This window comes from Salmo trutta, chromosome 16 (assembly GCF_901001165.1).
Source record: "Salmo trutta chromosome 16, fSalTru1.1, whole genome shotgun sequence".
Classification (NCBI taxonomy): Eukaryota; Metazoa; Chordata; class Actinopteri; order Salmoniformes; family Salmonidae; genus Salmo; species Salmo trutta.
In genome coordinates this window covers 51,523,874-51,545,516 of record NC_042972.1, presented here as the reverse complement: position 1 = coordinate 51,545,516, position 21,643 = coordinate 51,523,874, and the positions used below count along the sequence as shown (strand labels likewise).

At 42.6% G+C, this 21,643-nt stretch overlaps 1 protein-coding gene across 1 annotated transcript; it reads right to left on the bottom strand.

Moving 5' to 3' along the window:
- Positions 1–1,298: 1,298 nt before the first annotated feature.
- On the bottom strand, positions 1,299–21,072 carry mov10a (Mov10 RNA helicase a). Its single transcript, XM_029694878.1, has 21 exons — positions 20,802–21,072; positions 20,569–20,674; positions 18,273–18,478; positions 17,822–18,063; positions 17,398–17,653; positions 17,079–17,219; positions 16,764–16,926; positions 16,203–16,354; positions 15,954–16,124; positions 14,904–15,051; positions 9,828–9,989; positions 9,553–9,656; positions 9,270–9,367; positions 8,898–8,996; positions 7,984–8,092; positions 7,731–7,848; positions 7,059–7,250; positions 6,896–6,967; positions 6,367–6,492; positions 3,412–3,500; positions 1,299–1,557 (listed from the first exon to the last, which is right to left on the bottom strand). The coding sequence occupies exons 1-21, from the start codon at positions 20,924–20,926 to the stop codon at positions 1,410–1,412; spliced, it is 3,027 nt and encodes a 1,008-aa protein (XP_029550738.1). The 5' UTR covers positions 20,927–21,072; the 3' UTR covers positions 1,299–1,409.
- Between the last annotated feature and the right edge of the window lie 571 nt (positions 21,073–21,643).

Here is a 21,643-nt window from a genome sequence, read left to right as displayed (position 1 = left end):
TACTTTGCACTTTCTTCCACTGCAAATCTACCATTCCAGTGTTTTACTTGCTATATTGTATTTACTTCGCCACCATGGCCTTTTTGCCTTATCCTCCCTTATCTCTCCTCATTTGCTCACATTGTATAGACTTATTTTTCTACTGTATTATTGACTGTATGTTTGTTTTACTCCATGTGTAACTCTGTGTTGTTGTATGTGTCAAACTGCTTTGCTTTATCTTGGCCAGGTCGCAATTGTAAATGAGAACTTGTTCTCAACTTGCCTACCTGGTTAAATAAAGGTGAAATAAATGTAATTTAATTTTTTTTATCTCTGAACCTTTCCCCTATTACTACCTGTCAGGGCAATGAGATTTGGACTGTAAGCTCATATAAATATCTTGGAATTTTTATTGATTACGGCTCTATTAAATTGCATATTCAACATATTACAAAACAAATTAAGCTGAAGTTGGGATTTTATTTTAGGAATAAGGCCTGTTTTTATTTTGAAGCCAGAAGGAGGCTAGTATCAGCTACATTTATGCCTTTACTAGACTATGGGGATATTTTATATATGAATTCTTCCCCTCAGTGTTTGAGATCAATTGACACCCTTTACCATGACGCATTGAGATTTATTTTAAACTGCAAAACCCTTACGCACCACTGCACTTTGTATACCAGGGTTGGCTGGCCTTCTCTAGTCACTCGTAGGCTCACTCACCGGTATACTTTTATTTACAATGCCATTTTGGGTTTACTACCATTTTATTTGGGCATTTTTATTGTTCAGAAATGTGGTGGGTACTCTCTTCGTTCGCAGGACTTTATCCTGCTAACTGCTCCAAATTTCAGAACTAAATTTGGTAAAAGGGCTTTTATGTACTCTGCGCCATCTGCTTGGAACGCCTTACCAAATACTTTTAACCTGGAAGAACTTTGTCCCGATTGGTGTTTTTAAATCACTGATGAAGGATTTTGAGACTGATTCCCTGACCTGTCAATGTTTTTAATTTTCTGTTTTATGATTTAGTTTTACTCTTGTGAATTCTATGGTTTTTACTAGATTCCTTGTAGTTGTTCATGTTGTCCGTCTGTAATTGTGTAATGACTTGGTGCTGCCTATCTTGGCCAGGATGCTCTTGAAAAAGAGATTTCAAATCTCAATGAGCCTTTCCTGGAAAAAAATAATAATTCTCAACTCATATTCTGTTCTTCTGAAAAAAATTATCTTCATATCATGTTTCTTTAGACCTGCCTAAAATAAATAATGGCTTTATTGTGATGGTGTATAATAAAATGGATTTATTTGACTTTTTTTTTTATTTGACAAAATTTCATGACCGCCACAGCCCTAGCTCCTGCCCAGCTTTGCTGGTGTCCAGAGGGCTACTGCTCAGTCCTCCACTCTGGATGGACATACTGCTAGAGGTCACTCTCCTCTGCCAGACCTGTGGAAGACTCCACCGTGATTTTAAGGGAAGCCAGTCGTGTTACTACATCTTCTTCTCCTTCAGCGTCAGTGAAATCGAAGCCAGTGTACCCCTCCTCCTCCACACAATAGCTGATAAACCTGAACAAACAGACAGTGTTGAGTGAGCTAAAATTAATAATAATAATCCAAACCCACTTACAGTCATGCGTACATACATTTTACATATGGGTGGCCTCAGGAATTGAACCCACAATCCTGGCATTGAAAGCACCATGCTCTACCAACTGAGCCATACATATAGCAACTGTAACTAGGAGTTGTCCTGGGTTATTTAATCTACTTTGGTATGTAAGAAAAGAGAAGAGCGCACCAATATGTGTATGTGGCGGTGGAGGGTTCCAAAAGGGTTCTGCAGCTGTCCCCATGGGAGAACCCTTTTTGGTGTAAGCAGAACTATTTTGGGTTCCATGTAGAACCCTCTGTGGAAAGGGTTCCACATGGAACCCAAAAGAGTTCTGCCTGGAACCAAAAGGAGCTCTTAAAAGGGCTGTCCTATGGAGACAGCCGAAGAACCCTTTTTGGTTCTAGATAGCACCTATTTTCCCGAAGAGTGTAGTGGGAAAGAAATGAGAGAGGGTGGGCCTTGTGTCTGGTGACTTGCTGACGCCAGCACAGCTTGATGATTTGATCACAATTTATGGCATTGTCCAGGTTTGGATGGCCATATGTTTGCATATCACAGGAGTGAAACACACCTTCGCCATTGGCTTTTTCCAGGGCGGAACCTTCCCATGAAGCCCTGGGGATTACTGACGGAGGTGTAAAGACTGATGAAACTTGACAAAATGAATGTTACTGTGAACTAAATTGTCATGTTTCAATTGTTTCAAGAGTTCATAAAGAGCTGTGAATGTTGATATGCCTTATTGTACTGTACATGTTATGGATTCATTTTTTCCCCAGAGTTGCTGTGTTAAAGTGTTGGCCGGGAGCCGGTCAGTTCAAAGTGGGAGCAGCCAAGATTGTGCGCTCCTATTATTGTGTTGATTAGACTAGAGAATGTGTGTGAATTGTTATGCTTTTGTTGAATTTTTTTGGCAAAGCAGAGTGATGGAAATTAAACAATGGGGGTTATTGAAGTGGAGTTCTGTCCTGGTTAGGACAAAAAAAGAGTTGCTTCGTTCAGGGAGTCATTGTAAAACAATGTCATACTTTGTATGCCATAGTGGTGTATTTGTTATGCTTAATAATGTTGTATCTTTTAAAATGTAAGACTTCTGGTGTGTACTCTTTGATAAATGTATTCTTATTGCATAACTGTAATTGTTACGAATTCCTTGCTGGTGACCGTCATCAGCACCTCCTGCACACTCCATTCCCCATCCCCCACGACCGGAGCCTGAGAGTCTAGGGGGTACCATAAACCTGTCTCTTAAACTCTCCCTGACCCTGATAGGTTTCTAGGGAGGTTACTAGGGGGCCGGACATCCGCCAAATCCTTATGACTATACAGGACACACAATATGTACGGTAGTCCTCATATTTCAGAGTAATATTTTCCTTAATTATTCTTTGATGTAATGGTCTAATGGTACATTTTTATTTACACTACACACAGCCTATGCTTGGGTTGTAACTTTACATCTCTGCGCTAAGCGTGACTCAATGCTGGAACTTTGATGGCTAGAATTAGCACATAGTGTCTGGACATTGTTAATTGCATAACGGTTATCTTAGACACGTGTAATTATAGTTAATGGGACAGGTGATGCAAGACTAACTTTCTTGCTGGACTTGCCAGAGATGCTTAAGGCCTATTGCATTTATTCACGTGATTATGGAGTCAGATTGAATTATTATATTACAATCATATTCCTCCTACACTAATTGTCATCCTCAGTAGTCAGAGTAGATTCATACCATTCTACAGAGGATAGTTAACATTCTCCTCATGTTAACTATCCTTGGCCCTTGGGAGAACAAAGGTCTTACCGCTCCCAAGTTGGGTCCTTGTTGAGGATAACAGGGTTTCCCACCACTATCAGCAGAGCCTTGGCTCTGGTCATGGCCACATTGAACCTCTGTAGAGAAGAGAGGACATGGTGGGGTCAGCTGAGTTGCACAGAAAGACGAGACATGCAGTACCACTCAAAAGTATGGACACACCTACTCATTCCAGGGTGTTTCTTTATTTTTACTATTTTCTACATTGTAGAATAATAGTGAAGACATCAAAACTACAAAATAACACATATGGAATCATGTAGTAACCATCGAAATATATTTTACATGTGATATTCTATATGTGAGATTTTATACGTCAGCCAATCAGTTGTGTTGTGACAAGGTAGGGGTGGTATACAGAAGATAGCCCTATTTGGTAAAAGACCAAGTCCATATTATGGCAAGAACAGCTCAAATAAGCAAAGAGAAACAACAGTCCATCATTACTTTAAGATACGAAGGTCAGTCAATACGGAACATTTCATGAACTTTGAAAGAGCAGTCGCAAAAACCATCAAATGCTATGATGAAACTGGCTCTCATGAAGACCGCCACAGGAAAGGAAGACCCAGAGTTACCTCTGCTGCAGAGCATAAGTTCATTAATTACCACCCTCAGAAATTGCAGCCCAAATAAATGCTTCAGAGTTCAAGTAACAGACACATCTCAACATCAACTGTTCAGAGGAGACTGTGTGAATCAGTACTTCATGGTCAAATGTCTGCAAAGAAACCACTACTAAAGGGCACCAATAAGAAGAGACTTGCTTGAGCCAAGAAACACGAGCAATGAACATTAGACCGGTGGAAATCTGTCCTTTGGTCTGATGAGTCCAAATTTGAGATTTTTGGTTCAAACCGCCGTGTCTTTGTGAGATGCAGAGTAGATGAACGGATGACCTCCGCATGTGTAGTTCCCACCGTGAAGCATGGAGGAGGAGGTGTGATGGTGCTTTGCTGGTGACACTGTCAGTGATTTATTTAGAATTCAAGGCACACTTAACCAGCATGGCTACCACAGCATTCTGCAGCAACACGCCATCCCATCTGGTTTGAGCTTAGAGGGACTATCATTTGTTTTTCAACAGGACAATGACTCAACACACCTCTAGGCTGTGTAAGGGCTTTTTGACCAAGTAGGAGAGTGAAGGAGTGCTGCATCAGATGTCCTGGCCTCCACAATCAGCTGACCTCAACCCAATTGAGATGGTTTGGGATGAGTTGGACCGCAGATTGAAGGAAAACCAGCCAAAATGTTCTCAGCATGTGTCGGAACTCCTTCAAGAATGTTGGAAAAGCATTCCAGGTGAAGATGGTTGAAAGAATGCCAAGAGAGTACAAAGCTGTCATCAAGGCAAAGGTGGCTACTTTGAAGAATCTAAAATATATTTTGATTTGTTTAACACTATTTTGGTTACTACATGATTCCATGTGTTATTTCATAGTTTTGATGTTTTCAATATTATTCTACAATGTAGAAAATAGTAAAAATAAAGAAAAGAAACATGACTGGTACTGTACTTAAAGTGGAATGGAAACACCTTAGGAAGTAAATCTTAGCAAAGATTTATTCAATCCACTAATACTAAACATGTTCATTTAACATAAAAATATCTCTATATTTAGTATTCTGATCGACGACAAGGTTTATTTCAGCTATTGACAGTGCCATTTTAAATTGCCATAGTAACGACTGATGCTAGCGCTTCACTGGCAGGAATCAGTAAATTGTCTATGGTATTGAGTTTTCACGCTGAGCCCTGTAGTTGGTGTCTCAGGCGGCATGTCCGTGCTATTAGCGCTACGAGAACGAACTCTCTGATCTGGGGCAACGATCGGCTCAAACATGAACGGCTTCACTAGGTTTATTGGCTCCCCAAGTAACGTTATTTCATCCTCTGCCATAAACTCATTCTCAGACTCGGAGCTACTCTCTATAAATTCAGCCATTTTTGGGAGTTCCAAAATGTTCTCTCCTGCCAGTGATGTAAAAATTGCGATTTACAGTTGCAGTTTGCTGGCGTTCTAAATCCTAGTGTTTCACTGCAGGACATGGTGAAAAGCTAATACTTTCTCTTGGGTCTAGTACACAGAAAATTAGCCAGTGTTAAATCAACACTGAGAGTGTTAAATTTAACACTGGTCCAGTGTCTATATGGGTCCACACTTTTCAGTGTTAAATTAACATATTGATAAGTGTAAAGCATTATTTGCATATTTCCCAGAGTGCCTTGCCTTTCGAGTGAATTGTAGAATTACCACCCATGACTATATTTGTTGCATTCATCCATTTTCATTCCTGTTGCATTCACCAAGTAAGATCCTAAGCAAATATGTAATCATTAAAATGGAATTCTTTAAGACAATACATGTATTTCATAAGGCCTTATGTTGAGGGCCTAGTTTTTACCCTGATACAGTGGCCTGAAATTCATGGTTTACAAGCCACATCAGGCCTGCAAGTCACATTATGCTGGCTTGCAATGTAATGTGTCATTCCTATTGGAATCCAGCCAGAGTGGGGATATCCATCATTTTTAATATTTATTCACCCGCAACTTGCATTCAGAATGACTGCCAGATTTGGGAAGAGTAAGAAAGGAGACTACCTAAAGCATCTAAACAGGAATTACCTTTTCAGTAACGGGTGTAATTAGTCCAACTAACATATTGGATTAGTTGAGAAAAATGTATGTTATTTATATTTGAGTAGCATAAGATTAGTTAATCAGTCAATATACATGCAAAAACATAAATATTGAAACAAAATTATATAAAAATCAACCTGCAATAGAGCATGCTGGGAAATATGATAATGATGCCCTATTACACTATTATTTATGAATACACACAACGTACACACGCAGCACAAAACGCACGCATGTGGGCACACACAGACATCATATAGAGTAAGCGTGAGTAAAAGGTAAGTGCTAGGAAAGACCTTCTCGTTAGTGAGGAAGCCAATGTTAAAGTCTTGGTCCATCTTGACGTAGTTGATGCTGCTGCGGACAGTAGAGACCATGATGATCTTTCTCTCCTGTCCCTGGAACTCCTCCACTGAACCCACCTGAAACAACAACATGCTTCATCAACACTTAAAGCTTCAATATGTAACTTTTTGGGTGACCTGACCAAATTCACATAGAAATGTAAATTATAGATATGTCCTTTTCATTGAAAGAAAGTCTAAGAAGCTGTAGATCTGTTCTATGTGCTCTATTTCTTTGCTTCCCGTTTAGTTTTAGTTTTAGCTTCAAACAGCTGAAAATACAATATTTTTGGTTATTGAAAATATATTTCACAGCGGATTAGATGGTACAATGTGTTTTGTCACATAAACTGAAATTAGGTGAACAATTTGAATTTTAGCAACCAGGAAATGGCGGAGCGATTTCTGCATATTGCACCTTTAACGCCTCATCTAAACAAAGGCCTCAGGTTGTAAGACTGATGTATAACACAGGACTCACCTTGAGCTCCTTGATGTCCTTCCATTGACTCAACTCTTTGACAAAATTCAGAGCTTTTTGGATTTTCTCAACCTGTTAAAAACAGCAGATTAACTTTGGTAAAACTCCTGCACATCAGGTATAGTTAATGATGGGTGCTTTAACTCCATGGATGACGTCTCACCTGTTTCCTATAGGGAGCGATGATGCCAATGTCTTTAGGGGATAGTTTGGGCAGGCCCTTCTTGCCCTGGGTCTTCATCAACTTGGTGAGGTAGTCCACCAGGACCTCAATCTCTGACACATTGAAGAAGGACGGACTGTTGCCTTCTCTCTCATCCTTTCCCAACACTCCATGGAATATCAGTGGGAACCCCTACACAGAAGGACCACACGAATGCAAACAAAACTGGAGACATTTCCACCATCCACACAATCCCAACTTAACCAATGATTAAGATTCAGCTTTCTGCAACATGGCCACTCATATTTTATTTTTAAATATTCATTAAGAAATCAGGAGAAACAGCAGTCCACATAGACCTGTTGCTGCATGTTTGAGAAAGAGGGAGATGCTTTTTTTAAAATATGCTGCTACTAATGTTAATGGGGATTCAGGAATAGGTCTGTGGTCAGAGTGGAGCAGCCATGCCTCAGACAGACAGACAAGCACGTGCTGACATTATAATTACTGAGCTGCCTGAGGAGAAGAGACCCTGGAGAGGTGTAACAACAGTAACTCACACACCTAACAAACCTCAAATCAGAATAACGTTCAGTAGGCACTAAACGGAAGGAAACGTTTCAATCAGAGATGGTGCTTAGCAGAACCTGTACAAAAGGAACACTGTCACACCTCCTTGGGCAGATGCTCCCAGTTGCAGTAGGTTTCACGATCCCACTGGTCTGCAAACACCTGCAGCTCCTTCTCATAGAAGAGCTCATTGGGAATCTTCAGAATAGCAGGGTGGGACCTGGGGAGGAAGAGAAGAAAGGAAGAGGGGAAAGAAAATAGTTAAGGTAGATGAGCTCAGAACTATTTAATCAAACGATGTTACAAAAGAGCAACACTGGAAAGAACAGGATGGAAGAAATCCCAGAGCTGCTACCTGTAGTTGCGAAGGAGCTTGGTCACAAAGCGACTGTCAAAGTGTCCAAATTCTCCATCCTTCTGATACAGTGGGTTGTCTTTCATCAGTCTCTCTAGCAAAGAAATTCCTGGGATACACAAAAGTTGATCTTATAGTCATGGGTGAAAGCAGAATTCATTTCTTCCCAGTACGGGACGTTCGATATGCGCACAAGCTTGTGTGTGTGCCCCCCAAAAATTCTGGGCCTAATCATAGAATGACATATAGAACCCCTATTAATTCAATAGGATCTCTGTTGGCATAGTCGTAAAGATCTGTCATTTAACTTATAAAATGTATTACCTTTCACTGTGGCATAAACACAACCAGTCATAATGGTTTCATCTGATTGTCAAACAATCACTTCAAAGGGCTCCTTTACTAGGCTACCCGTGCACGTTCATCCACTAGCAACATATTTCCAGCCTCCAAACGGTGGTGAATGGAAAGAGACATCTGTTACACAGAAAAGAGTCATAACATTTGGCAAATGTCATTAGGGCAGAATTTATGCGTACCCTGCTGTCCACGCGCGTCTCGGTGTCGGCCACTCATCTCTGCCTTGACAAAATGTCAGTGTTCTCGTCGAACGACATCACATTTCGGAGCGTAGGTTCTCTCACCCGTTTTCAAGTTCATTTTTCATGCAGTAATGATAAAAAGTGGTATAATAGCCTAGTTTTCTTTTGTTTTAATTATTGTGATAGGCTCGTGTTTTACCAGTACTATTTATTTTGCTGGGACGCCGCACCAGACCGTACCGCCTTACTTCCACCCCCGCTTATAGTACATGGAGCTTGCTGATATTCCAGCTACGAGACATGACAGAAATGTGGATTGTTTATTGACAATAGTCATTGGGTATGATTCATTGATTGCGTATTAGAGCCTACCCATTCCATACTGCAGGGCCAGGGGGGATCGTAAGATGGGTCCTAGCTGCTGAGGGTCTCCAGCCAATACCAGCTGGCCCTCCTCTGGATGGAGCAGGCCTGTGGATACAAGAGACAGCCATTGGCTACTGGATAGTATCAAGACAATATGGTCATGTTCACTAGGGCCAAAACCGGATGAAGCTTTTTGAAATGTAGTGAAATAGAGGAGGTGCAACAGAAGTTTATCCAATACGATGACCGATTTTCGTTATCTGTTACAGAACGTTTTGCTGAGTTGTTCCCTACTGACCACAAGCCAGGCCTATGGTGTACAATCTAATATAGGGCTCACACATTGAGCAGTACCCTCCCTGTTATTATCTATCTCACCTGCGATCCCAATGATGCTCTCTGGCTCCACTGCTTGACCCGACTCATCTATGAACACATGGGTGAAGTGACCGACTGGGATGCCGCCGGACACAAGCCTAGGAAAGGAACACCAACACACAGTGGTTAAACAGAGACTTCTTCAGGAATAAGGATATATTTTGTGTAAAACTGTAATAATCTGTAAGTACAATGTAACAACCTTTAGTAATTACACACTGCAAATCGGTTCTTACAGCAGTATAAAACCATTCAGCCTTTCTACTGTAAAAATGAGCTGTACCGTCCTGCTGTCACCAGTGTGGTGATGATGACCTTGTAGCCCATCAAAACCTCCTTTGTGGGAAACACAAAGCTGTCCTGGCTCGCGTCCCAGTTACAATGTTTCTGGAACGCCGAAGAACGCAGAGAGGGAGAGTCATTGGAAAGGACACACAGTGAAATGTCAGTGAGTATCAAAATCTGTTGAGACTTGTATTCTCAATGTATTTTATTTGTTTCACTTTTTTTTCCCCATGCAAGTGGCCTACAACCTCATGTGATATGTGTGAACCTCACCAGGAGGTTTTGGGGCACAGTGCTGAGGGGTCTGCTGCTGGCGTAGAGACGGTAGACACAGTGAGGGTCCATGTGACCCAGCAGCCTCTCACACAACAGGTCTGATGCACTGTTAGATGGGGCACATGCCAGGATGTGGCACAGAGGATCCACTCTGTTCAGCTGAAACACAGGCATAACGTTTAACACTAGAACCGCCAAGAAGGTCAATCTGACCGTTTTCAAACTTCGTAAATTCAATAAATTAATTTCAATAAAAACCTTGAACCCACCTGTCCCTGACTTTTCCTAAATATGTGTATTTTACACTGTAGCAGTACTTTGAGAAAACTAAACTCAGCAAAAAAAGAAACATCCCTTTTTCAGGACCCTGTCTTTCAAAGATAATTCATAAAAATCCAAATAACTTCAGATTTAAAGAGTTTAAACACTGTTTCCCATGCTTGTTCAATGAACCATAAACAATTAATGAACATGCACCTATGGAACGGTCGTTAAGACACTAACAGCTTACAGACGGTAGGCAATTAAGGTCACAGTTACGAAAACTTAGGACACTAAAGAGGCCTTTCTACTGACTCTGAAAAACACTAAAAGAAAGATGCCCAGAGTCCCTGCTCATCTGCATGAACGTGCCTTCGGCATGCTGCAAGGAGGCATGAGGACTGCAGATGTGGCCAGGGCAATGAATTGCAATGTCCGTACTGTGAGACGCCTAAGACAGCACTACAGGGAGACAGGACGAACAGCTGATCGTCCTCGCCGTGGCAGACCACGTGTAACAACACCTGCACAGGATTGGTACATCCGAACATCACACCTGCGGGACAGGTACAGGATGGCAACAACAACTGCCTGAGTTAGACCAGGAACGCACAATCCCTCCATCAGGGCTCAGACTGTCCGCAATAGGCTGAGAGAGGCTGGACTGAGGGCTTGTAGGCTGTTGTAAGGCAGGTCCTCACCAGACATCACCGGCAACAACGTTGTCTATAGGCACAATCCCACCATCGCTGGACCAGACAGGACTGGTAAAAAGTGCTCTTCTCTGACGAGTCGCGGCTGTGTCTCACCAGGGGTGATGGTCGGATTCGCGTTTATCGGCAAAGTAATGAGCGTTACACCGAGGCCTGTATTCTGGAGCGGGATCGACTTGGAGGTGGAGGGTCTGTCATGGTCTGGGGCGGTGTGTCACAGCATCATCGAACTGAGCTTGTTGTCATTACAGGCAATCTCAACGCTGTGCGTTACAGGGAAGACATCCTCCTCCCTCACGTGGTAACCATCCTGCAGGCTCATCCTGACATGACCTTCCAGCATGACAATGCCACCAGCCATACTGCTCGTTCTGTGCGTGATTTCCTGCAAGACAGGAATGTCAGTGTTCTGCCATGGCCAGCGAAGAGCCCGGATCTCAATCCCATTGAGCACGTCTGGGACCTGTTGGATCGGTGGGTGAGGGCTAGGGCCATTCCCCCCAGAAATGTCCGGGAACTTGCAGGTGCTTTGGTGGAAGAGTGGGGTAACATCTCACAGCAAGAACTGGCAAATCTGGTGCAGTCCATGAGGAGATGCACTGCAGTACTTAATGCAACTGGTGGCCACACCAGATAGTAACTGTTACTTTGTTCAGGGACAACACCCCCTTTGTTCAGGGACACATTATTCCATTTCTGTTAGTCACATGTCTGTGGAACTTGTTCAGTTTATGTCTCAGTTGTTGAATCTTGTTATGTTCCTACAAATATTTACACATGTTAAGTTTGCTGAAAATAAACGCAGTTGACAGTGAGAGGAAGTTTATTTTTTTGCTGAGTTTATAATAAAATACAAAAACTTTGAACATTTCTACCTCAAAGCGGCTAGGACGTTCAAAATGACCATATGCATATTTAACAGTAGAATAGCCGGCCTCCACGAGTAAAAATAGCCGCCAGCCGAATAAATCCATTTAATATACACAATCACAAAGAAAACATTAATATTTTGTTTAGGAAGGTCATAAAAAACATGATACTAAGACAAGTTATTTTAAAAATACTCTTTTTTTTGTATTTATCTGTGCTTAGTAGCCGAGGCTATTAGGCTGCACAATGCCAATTAAATCAAATGTTATTTGTCACATGCACTGAATAAAACAGATGTAGACCTTACTGTAAAATGCTTACTTACAAGCCATTAACCAACAATGCAATATTTAAGAAAATATTTAGTAAATAATCAAAAGTAAAAAATGAAAAACACAATACAATAACAAATGAAGCTATATACAGGGGGTACCGGTACCGAGTCAATGTGGGGGAGTACAGGTTAGTCGAGGTAATTTGTACATGTAGGTAGGGGTAAAGTGAATACGCATAGATAATAAACAGCGAGTAGCAGCAGTGTAAAAACAAACGGGGGGGTTACAATGTCATGTTCAGCAGTCTTATGGCTTGGGGGGTAGAAGCTGTTATGGAGCCTTTTGGACTTAGACTTGGCGCTCCGGTACCGCTTGCCGTGCGGTAGCAGAAAGAACAGCCTATGACTAGGGTGACTGGAGTCTTTGACAATTTTAAGGGCCTTCCTCTGACACCGCCTAGTATATAGGTCCTGGATGGCAGGAACCTTGGCTCCAGTGATGTACTGGGCCGTACGCACTACGGTCGGATGCCGAGCAGTTGCCATACCAGGCGGTGATTCAACCGGTCAGGATGCTCTCGATGGTGCAGCTGTAGAACGTTTTGAGGATCTCGGGAACCATGCCAAGGGGGAAAAGGCGTTGTCGGGCCCTCTTCACAACTTTCTTGGTGTGTTTGGACCATGATCGTTTGTTGGTGATGTGGACACCAAGAAACTTGAAACTCTCGACCCGCTGCACCATCGATGTGAATGGGGGCGTGTTCGGCCCTCCTTTTCCTGTAATCCATGATCATCTCCTTTGTCTTGCTCACGTTGAGGGAGCGGTTGTTGTCCTGGCACCACACTGCCAGGTGTCTGACCTCCTCCCTATAGGCTGTCTCATCGTTTTCTGTGATCAGGTCTACCACTGTTGTGTCGTCAGCAGTTGTGCTTGGCCACACAATTGTGGGTGAACAGGGAGTACAGAGGGGACTAAGCACGCACCCCTGAGGGTGTTGAGGATCAGCGTGGCTGATGTGTTGTTGCCTACCCTTACCACCTGGGGGCGGCCGTCAGGAAGTCCAGGATCCAGTTGCAGTGGGAGGTGTTCAGTCCCAGGGTCCTTAGCTTAGTCATGAGCCTTGTGGGCACTATGGTGTTGAACGCTGAGCTGTAGTCAATGAACAGCATTCTCACATAGGTGTTCCTTTCGACCAGGTGGGAAAGGGCAGTGTGGAGTGTGATTGAGATTGCGTCATGTGTGGGGCGGTATGCGAATTGGAGTGGGTCTAGGGTTTCCGGGATGATGGTGTTGATGTGAGCCATGACCAGCCTTTCAAAGCACTCCATGGCTACCGACGTGAGGGCTACAGGGCGATAGTCATTTAGGCAGGTTACCTTCGCTTTCTTGGGCACAGGGACTATGGTGGTCTGCTTGAAACATGTAGGTATTACAGACTCAGTCAGGGAAACGTTGGAAATGACAGTGAAGACACTTGCCAGTTGGCCCGCGCATGCTCTGAGTACACGTCCTAGTATTCCATCTGGCCCTCTGAGTACACGTCCTAGTATTCCATCTGGCCCTCTGAGTACACGTCCTAGTATTCCATCTGGCCCTCTGAGTACACGTCCTAGTATTCCATCTGGCCCTCTGAGTACACGTCCTTCTGGCCCCGCATCCTTGTGAATGTTGACCTGTTTAAAGGTCTTGCTCCCGAGTGTCACACTGTTGCCGTCGTGAGTATTGTTTTGTTGGTTTTCATGTGGATGCTCTACTTGTTTCTCATCAATAAACATGAGTATCCACATTCCCGCTGCGCCTTGGTCCATTCCTAACGACGGTTGTTACAGACTCCAATGTTTCCCACAGTTGTGCCAAATTGGCTGGATGTCCTCTGGATGGTGGACCATTCTTGATACACACGGGAAACTGTGAAAAACCCAGCAGCGTTGCAGTTCTTGACACAAACCGATGCGCCTGGCACCTACTACCATACCCTGTTCAAAGGCACTTAAATGTTTTGTCTTACCCATTCACCCTCAATAAGGGATCATAGCTTTCACCTGGATTCACTTGGTTAGTCTACACCATGGAAAGAGCAGGTGTTCTTAATGTTTTGTATATTCAGTGTATATTTTACAGTAAGAATATAACAGGATAAAACATAAATTCTATGTTTTCCAAATGGCTATCGCTGATTGTCGCCAGTACTCACATGAGGAACACGTGGAGCCACGATAATTCTAGGAAATTGTTATGTTTTGAAAAAGAGCCCATCCACACAATTTTGAGAGCTTATTGGCAAAACCAGGTTTATTAGAAACCTTACAATCTGCTCTTTCCAATAGGGTATAGCAAATCAAAACCTCTGGCCTACATGGACCTTTGTAGGATGATTTGACCCATCAGACTATTGTCAATTTAATTTTGTCTTTAGGCTACATCTATTATTATACTGTACGTGCAAACATTTTTCAATATAGTTTAGGTGTAGTTTGGATGGGCCATTAACTGGGCAGGCAACTCATGTCTTACAGTCAGAAAATACATTATCGTCTTATTTTAGTATTTACAGTCTATGCGCTTCTGGATCAATATATACATTTTCAGACTTATTACAATTTACATTTAGTGTCCTGAGGTTTCTTATGACATATTTTAACATAGTAAATGCATTCGTTTTGCAATTGATCATTTATTATGGAATATTTACACGATTGAAAGATCAACAGTCAGAATGAATTCCAGCACTCCGAATTTAAGACAGGTTTGGGGGGGAACATGTTGTTTCTATTGTTTTTATGTAGTGCTATGTTATGCTATTTACATGTAATGTTAAATATGGTATATAGAATATGAGTGCTCCACCGCCCCATCAAAGCGAGCGAAGACGAAATGGTAAATATTAAGACACATCATAGAAGATGTATGCAATATGTTATACTTTATTTTTGTGTGATGGAGGGAGTTTATACCTGGTTCATGGCTTCGACTAGAGTGATAGTCTTGCCGGTCCCTGGAGGGCCAAACACCAGGTAAGGAGCAGGCTTTGAGGCCCCAGACACGATGCGCTGGATGGCTGCATGTTGTTCCGGGTTGTTCTCCAGCTGACGATTAAACATGCTGGAGAAATGTGTTGGAAACATTGGACCATTGTTACTACAATGTCATATCATACGTGTGAACCTGTATTCTCCAATCAAAAATATGTTTAAAAAGAAGATACTGGAGACAGAAGGAGATAACGATCACTTAGATCACACGCCAGGCTTATCTGCTGTCATCAACTGTTTCCACTCAAACGGTTTGATCCGGAATAGGAAAATATGTTCTTGCATGTCAAGTACACACTGAACCGAAGAAATGGAGCCACTAAACTACGAGAAGGTATGTGGTGTAGAAACTAGATATGGGCCCCGCCAACTTGACACAGACAGAGCTGCCAGTTGCATCCTCTATTTGAATAAAACTCCTTGGGGAAATGTCTTGCTATCTTGTGATAAGCGTGGGACTTTTTAGGCTAACAAAAGGCAGACCGTCTAGATTTCAAACTCATTAATGAGGTCTAGTCACTGACATGAAACCAAGAGGCCGGAGGGAACAAAATTGGAAATATGAGAGGAGCAATTCACAATCTACGTTTTGAAATGTCATTGCGACACTCCTTACAAAATTGCATTATATAATGGGAATCACACCAAAGCGTCTGTCCGTTAACCTTCCTCTGAGAGAGATATTCATTCCTTCACACCTACAGTTTGTCATTTGATATGAAATGTCATTGTAACACTTTAGATGAAGTTGCTCTCGTACTTGTGTAGCGACACTATAATTACCGCAGATACATAATCGTAATTGGTTTGTGATTCCATACTAATGGAGTTGAACGGTTCTTGCTATTACATGAGTGTTACAAGAAACCGTCTCTATTCCTGTTGTATAATGACACAACCATCTACCCACAACAACAGAGCAAAGCCAGTGTGAGTGCTTTGCTATTGGCTGGAAGGGGGGGGGATCCAGACCTGAGTTTGGGCATGGGGGTAGTCCGGACTCCAGAGCCCGATGGGAAGAGCACCTCGTCCATCTGGTGCTTCTCTGCCAGGTCCACCGCCCGGTGCTGAAGCTTCAGGGGGAAACGGTTGATGGTGAACTCCACGTCAAACTTTGTGTTACTGATGAAGCTCTGCACCAGCCTGCGAGGCAGGGAGGGGGTTGGGAAGTATCCTACAGATCATTGCATTGTAACATTATGGGGGGGGTCTCTCTCTTACCTCTTTGCGAAGCCCAGCTTGACTCTTTCTAGCTCCACTCTGTGAACGTAGCCTGTGTACACTGTGATGGGTTGGACCTTGTCTTCAGACTTGGCCACCTTCAGGCAGTCTCCCCTAAGGACAGACGGCCTATTCTCTGCCACACCCGGGACCTGGTGAATATCATGGAGAAAGACACTCAGCATACTTAGGGTTAGAGTGATATTTAGAGTCAGTGATCGTACCCATTCATTTTGGGTTGAGTTATATCACTGGATCTAAACAAAACAGAGCACGAGATGGGAACTCATTACACAACTTTGAGGTAAAAAAAAAAAAAAAAAAAGACTCAATTTAGTTAGGAATGAACTATCACTTTAAGTCATCATTGTCCTCTCTGATCATGGTCCTCTCTCTCTCTCTCTCTACATCTGCATTGCTTGCTGTTTGGGGTTTTAGGCTGGGTTTCTGTATAGCACTTTGTGACATCAGCTGATGTACGAAGGGCTTTATAAATACATTTGATTGATTGATTGACGACTGCAGACATACAGTACATTATGGCCTTTTGCCTTTTCTTACTTGTAGAACCAGGAGTCTTCTGTTGTCCCTGTCCTGAGTCATGGTTTGGTTATGGAGGTCGTATTTCTTGATGTCCACCTCCATCTGGATCTCCTCCAGGTGCAGCAGGAGGTGGAAGCGATGGTGGTAGTTCCTCATCTTCAGAGGGCATTTAAGGAGGTTTCTGGGAAGAACATAGACAGAGACAAGACAGAATTGTCAATGAGAATGACCTTCAAGTACAGAAGATCTCAGTCTGGGGAGGATGGGGTCTAGGCAGCTTCTGAGGATCAAGTTATTGATCCCAGCAGGCAGGCAGGCAGGTAGCACACTGACCTCACCGATGAGAGCTTCTGTCTGGCTGTAGGTGAAAGGTACTCAGAGTCCTCCAGTCTCTGTTTAGCCAGGTCCTTCAGATAAAAGGGATACTTATAGTCTCTGAGTTTCACTAGCATTTTCAGAGGCTGGACAACAGATCTGCCGTGACAAATGAGAACGATTAAATGTAACATTTGACTATAAGGAATATTATTATCAAGCCACATAAACAATATGAAAAGAAAGCTCATTAGAATTAGAACAAAGTATGTACAGTATACGACTATTGATGAAAATGGGTAAACAAATGGGTAAACATCACTTTGTCTTACTGTACCTTTCAGGGGGCTCTCCCTCAACTATCACCGTGTCCACAGGCTTGTATGGCGCCACTTGATAAGGCTTGAAGGGAGCGAAAGGCCCCAGCTCCACAGCTAAGTGAGTCCTGGCTGATGCCTCCATCTCCCTCACTATGCAGAAGGGCTTAGAGGAGCCTGGAGGGTCTGACTCCGTGCAGAACTCAAAGTACATGGTGGCAGGGAAATGGCCATAATGATGCAGCCAATAGTGAACCTCTACATCATAGCTTTCCCCTGTGAAATTACAACAGAACACATACCCAGGCAGGGTTTAATAGAGAGGGTGAGGGCAAACTCACTGGAAGTTCCTTTATTTTAAGGTGTTCTTTTGTTAGCAAAACCTAATGTATTCAGACAATTTTGACAGTGCATTGAGACAGATGGTGCTCGTCTTTTTCTCACCTGGACATAGGAAGACCGGACAGGCCCGAGTCACTCTCCTCTTGTCCATCAGTGTAAAACAGCAGATCCTGTGCAGAGCTGTGTAATAGGTGAAATACACACAGCTCGCTCCGTTGTTAGAAATGTAGAACTTGACTACAAACATTTCCTGCAGGCGCTCCACGCTGAACGTGACCTTACCATTGGTCATCCCAGGATCTGAAGTGATCTCAATGCCGCCCTTGTCAGAGGTCAACTCTGCCCTGAGAGAGAGAGAGAAAGAGAAGAGAGGGAGCGAGAGAGAGGGGAGGACATACCAGTCAAACCACAGAAAATCATCATCTACATGATCACCATTCAATCTAGATAGGACATGGACCAACTGCTGCAACTAATCTAATGTCTATCTTGTTGTCATATCTGACTGGTCACCAACCAGTCTTATACAGTAGGAGCTCACACAATATCTCACCTGTTCACCTTGAGGCTTTGGAGGATTTCTTTAGCAAGCCTCTTCTTGGGTGTCAACACAGTGTCAACAGTGGTAGCGGAAGAGGAACAGGATGGGAGGAGAGGAAAGAAAGGCTCTGGGGCTCCTCTATTTTCCTGAGGTGTGATATTGTCCTGTTGTTGACGTACTGAAGGTCTCCTCCACTGGTCACAGTAGTACACACGGACCTGTCATACCAGAGACCAGGAAGAAGATATTGTCTAGGGCAGTGGTTCCCAAACCTTTAATAGTCCCGTACGCCTCCAAACATTCAACCTCCAGCTGCGTACCCCCTCTAGCACCAGGGTCAGCGCACTCTCAAATGTTGTTTGTTTGCCATCATTGTAAGCCTGCCACACACACACTATACGATAAATGTATTAAACATAAGAATGAGTGTGAGTTTTTGTCACAACCCAGCTCGTGGGAAGTGACAAAGAGCTCTTATAGGACCAGGGCACAGATAATAATATAATAATAATCAATACTTTTGCTCTTTATTTAACTATCTTACATATAAAACCTTATTTGTTCATCGAACATTGTGAATAACTCACCACAGGATAATGAGAAGGTTGTGCTTGAAAGGATGCACATAACTCTGCTGGGTTGTATTGGAAAGAGTCTCAGTCTTAAATTATTTTACACACACAGTCTGTGCCTGTATCCAGTTTTCATGCTAGCGAGGGCCGAGAATCCACTCTCACATACTGTAGGTATGTGGTTGCAAAGGGCATCAGTGTCTTAACAGCACGATTTGCCAAGGCAGGATACTCTGAGCGCAGCCCAATCCAGAAATCTGGCAGTGGCTTCTGATTAAATAAAATTTTCACAGAACCATTTGTTGCAATTTCAATGAGGCTCTCTTGTTCAGATATCGGTAAATGGACTGGAGGCAGGGCATGAATGAGATAACGAATCCAGTTTGTGTCATCCGTTTCGGAAAAGTACCTGCATAATTGCAGAAAATACACAAGAGTTTAGGGGCCTTTCTTTAACAAAGTTTACCATTTTCACTGTAGTGTCCAAAACATCTTTCAAGCTGTCCGGTATTCCCTTGGCAGCAAGAGCCTCTCAGTGGATACTGCAGTGCACCCAAGTGGCGTCGGGACAAACTGCTTGCACGCTCTTTACCACTCCACTATGTCTCCCTGTCATGGCTTTTGCACCATAAGTACAGATACATCAAAGTCAATTTGATGTCACAAAGCTGTCCAGTACTTTAAACATATCCTCTCCTGTTGTCCGGGTTTCCAGTAGTTTGCAGAAGAGCATCTCTTCCTTAATTGACCCCCCATAAACGTAACGGACATATACCAGGAGCTGTGCCAGGCTCGCCACGTCTGTTGACTCATCCAGCTGAAACGCATATAATTCACTGGCTTGTATGCGAAGCAGTAATTGTTTCAAAACATCACCTGCCATGTCACTGATGCGTCGTGAAACAGTGTTGTTTGCAGTGGCGGTTCTAGACCATTTCAACTGGGGGGGCCAAGCTGGGGCAGTTGTACTGTTAGAGGGGCCAGTTACATTAGACGTTATTGTTGTCATATCGTTTTCTTCACTGCATTGCAGGCATTAGCAGGCAAAATACCATGTTCATAATCATTAGTGTTCCGCGTTGCCACTGTCTAATAACGGATGTAAAAAAAGAACGATAGCAAAAATGTATGTAAAAATGATTTCATACACTACATTTAGGGGGGCCACAAGGGGGTCCAAAATTGTTGTCACAGGGGCCTTACTTTTTTGTTGTTGCCATTTATCCATTTTCGAGCAAACAGAATGAGCAGCAGCTATGTTCGGCTACATACGGACCGTTAGTGGAATTCCCGCGAGAGAGTAACGGTAAATGTGATTGGATGTTAATTATTTGACTAACCTGTATTTGACATTGTGTTGTTACTTCACTGAACACTAGATGGTTTCATTTTATTTTTGGCAGTTAAACGAGGCTACTCAGGCGAGAAAAAAACCTCACCCAAATGTATAGCCCTGTTGGAAAATATAAATGGACTGTTTGAAAATGTGAACAATTTTTTTTTTATTGGGTTTGGGAATACCTGGTCTAGGGCATATCCACAAGGGATATTGAGCTCTATGTATTACCTGACAAGCACATACCCCATATGCCGATCAATCATCTGTTTCACTTGTCTTCCCTTTGGCCAAACATTGAGTGGTGCCTTAGTTTGAGGCTGAGCCTCACATCAAGAACACAATAACTACAGTAGAATAGAGCTGATCAGGTTTGCAAAGTGCAATAATGTATTATTACCTGGGGTTTGACATTAAAATATAATTTCCCCTGTCGTATGCGGACTTTGTTGAATTTCAGCAGGGCATATAGAACGTTGGAAAAGTGGGGGTCTTTCATTCCTTCCCTGAAAAACAAAACCATGTAGTCATATTTCAGCTGTCTGACTGAAGCATACCGTGTACTATTAGGCCGTCTATGACAGGTCAGGTGTCACAGTTAGTCAGCCTTTGAAAACCAATCCTTTTCATTACCTGCACTTGAATTCTATGTTGTAAATGTCACGAAGTTCTTTTCTATCCGACATAGTTGATTTCCTCTCTCCGAGGAATTCTATGAAGTCCAATCCGGATTCGAGCGAGTCCATGAGCGACGGCATGTTGCAACGTAACAACGATTGATAGTGTTTTGAAAAATGATTGTTTTGCAGACAGTGGAAACTAATTAAAGGTATTGGCGATGGTCAAAATGGCAACCCCCTATTCGCTTTTCGGCGCCGTGTGTTCACGTGTGCATTCAGTAAAAACTGTTTCAGCGTTTCTGGGACATATCTGCAAAGTGCTGACTGAGAGCAGGAACGAAAAGTAGTTTGAAACCACATTTTCACAGAATATGAATGTGCAAATTATGTAGTATTCATATTAAATCACATAGTGCCTTTATTTGATACATGTTAGATAAATATACTCATGATAAAAAAAGAAGTCTTTACGTTAACATAAATTAATGATAGTCCCTCCCAGGGTAATTTGTTACATAATCCTTACAATTGAAACCATCACAATGGAACTGTGAAACTGTGTACGTGATGCAAACAATCCGGCATGGATCGCACATCACTTATTTCTTATCTAAAACATGGCTTTCTAGGTTTTGATTTTAGTATTCCAAGAGAAGTGATTGTGTTGTCTGTCAACCCTTCCCTGTTCATTCTGGTATGATTGTGTTTTGTGTATTTCAAATAGTTTAAATCCATACAAAATATATATATTTTTTTCATAATCTAACTGGGCCATACCGTTTTCACCAAAACAGCACGTCAATATAAGATTTATCATGCGAGTATTATGATGGCAAGGTTTATATAACAGCGCAT

Excerpts from the sequence above, each read along its gene's own strand:
- mov10a (XM_029694878.1), bottom strand. The coding sequence starts at position 20,926 with ATGCCGTCGCTCATGGACTCGCTCGAATCCGGATTGGACTTCATAGAA. Across the intron at positions 9,368-9,552 it reads ACACTGGTGACAGCAGGACG|GCTTGTGTCCGGCGGCATCC; the intron begins GTACAGCTCATT and ends TTCCTTTCCTAG. Across the intron at positions 3,501-6,366 it reads GCTTCCTCACTAACGAGAAG|AGGTTCAATGTGGCCATGAC; the intron begins GTCTTTCCTAGC and ends TCTTCTCTACAG.